At 43.4% G+C, this 4,752-nt stretch overlaps 1 protein-coding gene across 1 annotated transcript; it reads right to left on the bottom strand.

The window, feature by feature from the left end:
- Window positions 1-1,490: 1,490 nt before the first annotated feature.
- LOC126766723 (uncharacterized) lies at window positions 1,491-2,516 on the bottom strand (the record flags this gene model as incomplete). The annotated part of the gene is made up of 1 exon (XM_050484449.1): window positions 1,491-2,516. A coding segment is annotated over exon 1 (1,026 nt), but the record flags the coding sequence as incomplete, so codon positions are not given.
- Between the last annotated feature and the right edge of the window lie 2,236 nt (window positions 2,517-4,752).

The following is a 4,752-nucleotide window of genomic DNA, read 5'->3' as shown; positions in this document are numbered from 1 at the left end:
CATCTATTGCCGTAGATAAATTTGCTAATACAGGCCCTTCGTTCCTCTGCGTAGGGAAAAGCGTTTCCACGATGTTTTTCAATAGGATGGATTCTCATCGGCATCTTCGCAGAGCTCTTTGAAACAGGAGAGTTTGCTTCTTTTGATTGCTTTCTTGAGCTCACGGCGTTTCCTTTTAAATCTTTCGCGCAGGTTTTCGTATTCTGGCCCACTTCGTCTTCTCTGGCAAGAACGCCTGGCTTTGTTGCAATCAGTTCTCAGGCTGTCGATTGTACTATTCCACCAGTATGCAGGCTGTCTGTAAGCGTTAGCGCCTTGTTTTTTCCTGCACATTGCAGCGTCACATGCTTTGCTGACATGCCTCACCAATATCTCCGCCTGTCGTTCTGTATCTTCTACATTTGCGATGTTGTCATCTAGCATAAGCCGAAAGAGATTTTCGTCGAACGTTTCTGCTTTCCATCCTTTTGTCTGTACCATCTTTGCGTGCGTGTATATTCCACTCCTGGATTTTCCGATCTCCATTATGATAGCTAGGTGGTCACTATGTGTATAGAGGTCCGACACTTCCCAGCATGTTGATCGTACCAACGGGCTACTAACAAACGTGATGTCAATCACGGATCCACGGCCAAAAGTGTTCCTATTTCCAGTATTTAATAGCACCACTTCGAGCGATGAGAATGCCTTGAGAAGAGCGTCTCCTCGTTTGTTCGTACTGACACTTCCCCAGTCCACAGCCCATGCGTTAAAATCACCTGCTACCACGTTATTCGTAGTTGTTAGGATTTCCTGTACCAGATCATCCAAAATCCTCTCAAACGCGCCTTGCGGGACACTCGGTGGTATATAGCAGCTATAAAAGTTGATTCCACAGATCCTGGCCCGTGTGAAGTAGGGCTTTCCTAGTAGTGGTTTTTCCTGGAAAGCTTTACCTCCACATGCCCATATGGCGGCTTTGCGAGTGGTGTCTGAAGCCCATGTGGCGTTGTCTATGTTTTTGTACTGCTCGCACAGTATTGCCACGTCCACCTTCTCCTCAAAGACGGTTTGCTTAAGCAAATCTTGCGCCGCTTCACAATGATTCAGGTTTAGCTGGATAACTTTCATTTGTTGAATTTTTTATATGCTTCCTGATATAGAGGGCATCTTTTACTACCTATTTGGTGGTTTGAATTTTCCCTTCCCTTGCTCTTGCAAGCACCACAAGAGGGAGCCTTGTCGCACGTCTGTGCGAAGTGCCCTTTTTCGCCACATCTTAGACAACACTTGCTCCTGTCGTCCGAATTTTTACATGCTGCTGCCAGATGCCCATATTCCAAGCACCTGAAACACCTTTTTAAATTGGGTTTCTCTCTTAACCTGCAGACTACCCAGCCTATCCTAATTTTTCGCTCATCTAGCAGAATCCTTGCTTCCAGCGCAGGGAGGCTTACTACCGCTACCTGTGTACCCGCATATGCCGCCCTGAGGTTTTTTATCGCACTCACATCAAAGTTTTTTAGTTTTTTCACCTGCTTCCGTATAGCTTCCGAAATGTCCTCCTTGGTTGTGATTTCGTCCAGGTCCCGAATCTCTACTATGACTTCGTGGGTAAGCGCTTTGATTTGTGCCTGGTCTCCCAGTAGTTTGCTTATTTCGCCCCTTAGTTCGCTCGTACTTTCCATTTGGGTTTCTTTCAGTTCCAGCAATATTTCACCTTTGGCTGTCTTCCGAATACGCGATACATTTTCGCCGAGTTTCTGCAGATTTTCTTCTTTTCTCACCTTCATAAGGATGTCTCTATAGGACATATCTCCAGAGCGCGCTATGACTATAGCATCGGGCCGTGGGGGTGGCTTTCGGTCAATTTTTTTGTGGCTTTGTGGCTTGCGCTTGACGCTTACCCAGCCGTCATCTTTTTTCCCCTCTTTTTTGGATTTATCAGGGCTATTTCCTGATGTCTCTTTGCTTCGCTCCGCGTGCTGGTTTTTCGGTGCCTCTTCATGCGCCGTTTTATTCCTTTTAGGCGGTGTTTTCCGTTTGGGCTGATTTTCCTCGCGCGGCCTCTTTGGTGTTGTTTCCGTGTTTGTGGTTCTGAGCTGTACCTTCCGTCTTGCTTCTATTATTTTTGTGTGCTCCTCCAGGGCTTTTGAATATAGCTTTGCTATAGAACTAAGGATGTCTCTCATATTGTTATTTATAGACCGCTGCGGCGGATGCATTGCTTCAGTCAGTCTTTTTATGGCACTTCCTAGTTCAGAGAAGTAGTCCCCGGGATGTTGTGCTACTTTGGCTTGAGGTGTACTATCTTCTAGCATCGGTGGTGAGGACCTCGCTCGCACCGGTTTACTGATTGTGGGCGTCTGATTTGGCGATCGGGCTATCCTCGATACACGTTTGAATGGATCTACTTCCGTATTTGGGGTCCTCACAGTCAGATCCGCCTCTGATCTCGAATTTTCAGCACGGCTACTCATTAAAATTCCGCCTTCATTGTATATGTTGTTTGTATTGTTTCTCGAATTGTTTTCCATTTACTTCTTTTATACAGCGCATCGTGTGTAGGGGGGTGGGCCGAAATAGACTGGAACGGGTATACCCTCGGGGACAATGCCCCTACCCCAGTTCCCTGAGGCCAGTCCTTCGCTTTGCCGGTCCCGGAAAACACGTACGGACCGGCGCTCACCCGGGGCAACATAGGCTACTACTCCTATGCCCAATGCACACTTCCTGACCAAGGACCGAAGTGGCTGTTTACTGACACACGCCGCAGCTGATACCTCGGCAGAGTCAAGCTCACATCACCCCCTCCCTTTCGTCAGCGGAGAAGTCGCTGGCGAAGAGTTCAAGGGACTCCCAGTATGCTGCGTCGTGTACCGGTCAGGTAGATTTAATCAGCCGCACCTAACATGGTGAACAGACGCTGACCAGGAAGCCGCCCATTATGGATCCGTCGCGCCTGGATTTTTTTATTACACAACATGCCCTTGCATGTTGCGGGAGACACATATTTCAAAGGGGCGGTGTCGATTCGCCCACTGTCACAGGAGTTTCAACGGTCTTGCTGGCTTTTATACCGCAACCTCCACTCCCGCCGCTTCTCGTCGGGGATTGCTTATTCGCTTAAACTTATTTCGCAACTAACCTGCTACTACAGGCCGTCCGGCTATCCGCGACCTGCCGACCCCCCCGGTCGCTTAAAGCTCAGCGACGGTGACTATTCCCCTTGGAAATTTAAAGTCCCACCGGGACCCACCGGGACTTACATACATATGTACATACTTATGTGTGTACCAGAGAACTGCAACGAGTAATAAATTTTTGTTTATATTTAAGTACTGATCCGTTACTCTGTCTGATTCTGCCAGTTCAGTTCATGTACACGAAGCGAACTGTTTTATTCAAATCAGCGATAGAGAACAACTTTGTATCACTAGCGATCGGCTTATACCTGATCTGTTTATGAACGTTCGTATCAGCAGAAAATACCCAAAGTGATGCAAACTCATGCTTCAATGATTGAAATGATCGACAGCGTTCGGTTTGTATTTCATACCCTAAACACTGATTTTCTCTAGTGCACTTCTGTTCTATTTCTATTTGTATACATGTATGTATGTATATATATATATATATAAGTATGTTATATGTAAAAGGGAAATTCCATCGAGTACATACATATGTACCTACAACAAATGTATGTATATATGTATGCATGTACATATGTACGTATTCGATGCAATTTCCATTGTTTACGCTTCGAAAATTTGTAACACGCGCACATTTTCAAAGCTGATACATTTTTTGCCACACATGATTCAAATCAGTGACATGATACGATTGCAACCGAAGCCAGCCATACGTTAACACGATCGTGATTGCCGAAGAACAGATTGTTCGTGTTGCATCAGGTCAGTTGACGCTGGCAGATACACGAATTGATTAACAATGTTGTCTATGCTGAACTGAATTGATTTGATTGTGTTTTTGGCACGACTGATTGTTCTGATTTTATCATACTCGTTGCAGCTCTCTGGTGTGTACGTAAATACAGTAGAGGTCCGCTAATCCGGATCAATTAAAACCGGCCCCTATCCGGAATATAAGGAAATCCGGATTACCAAAGACATATCAGAACTATGTATTATGAAAAAATATTTATAAATTTCTGTTTGTTTATTATAACAAATAATACACATGTTCCAAAAAAACAAAAAAAAACTTAAACCACTAAAGCATAAAAGTGAATATAGTGAATAATAAACATGTGGTCCGGATTAGAGAATACGGATAGAGAATGTCGGTTCGGATTACAAGGGACGTAATAGAAATTTTGAGTTTTTTAACCCTGTTACAGTGGAATCCGGATTAGGCCTTGTCCGGATTAGCGGGCCTCTACTGTATAGAGAAGCGCGCACTTTTTATATTACTGATAAATGACAATTTCTTGATTTGAAATTGATTTGTACTTGCATACATACATACATATGTATCTGCAGGATAGATGCGTATGAAAGTTTTAAACGATAAGAGGTATGATTTTATATATTATTATTGTAATATATTATGTTTTTAGGATATTACGATAATATTTCATATATATAGCATATATATGTACATATGTACATGCATACGAAATTATGTAATATTATCAAAGATAAGAAATATTTAAAAAGTAGCTTTTATTTGGACATTAACTACAAATATTACCATGAAAATAGCATAATTTAATAATAATGTTATCAATTTTGCATGAATTCACAAAAATTC

Source organism: Bactrocera neohumeralis, unplaced genomic scaffold (assembly GCF_024586455.1).
Source record: "Bactrocera neohumeralis isolate Rockhampton unplaced genomic scaffold, APGP_CSIRO_Bneo_wtdbg2-racon-allhic-juicebox.fasta_v2 ctg2277, whole genome shotgun sequence".
In the NCBI taxonomy this organism is placed as follows: domain Eukaryota; kingdom Metazoa; phylum Arthropoda; class Insecta; order Diptera; family Tephritidae; genus Bactrocera; species Bactrocera neohumeralis.
Note: the sequence above shows the minus strand (reverse complement) of the source record. Positions and strands in the feature narration are given on the sequence as shown.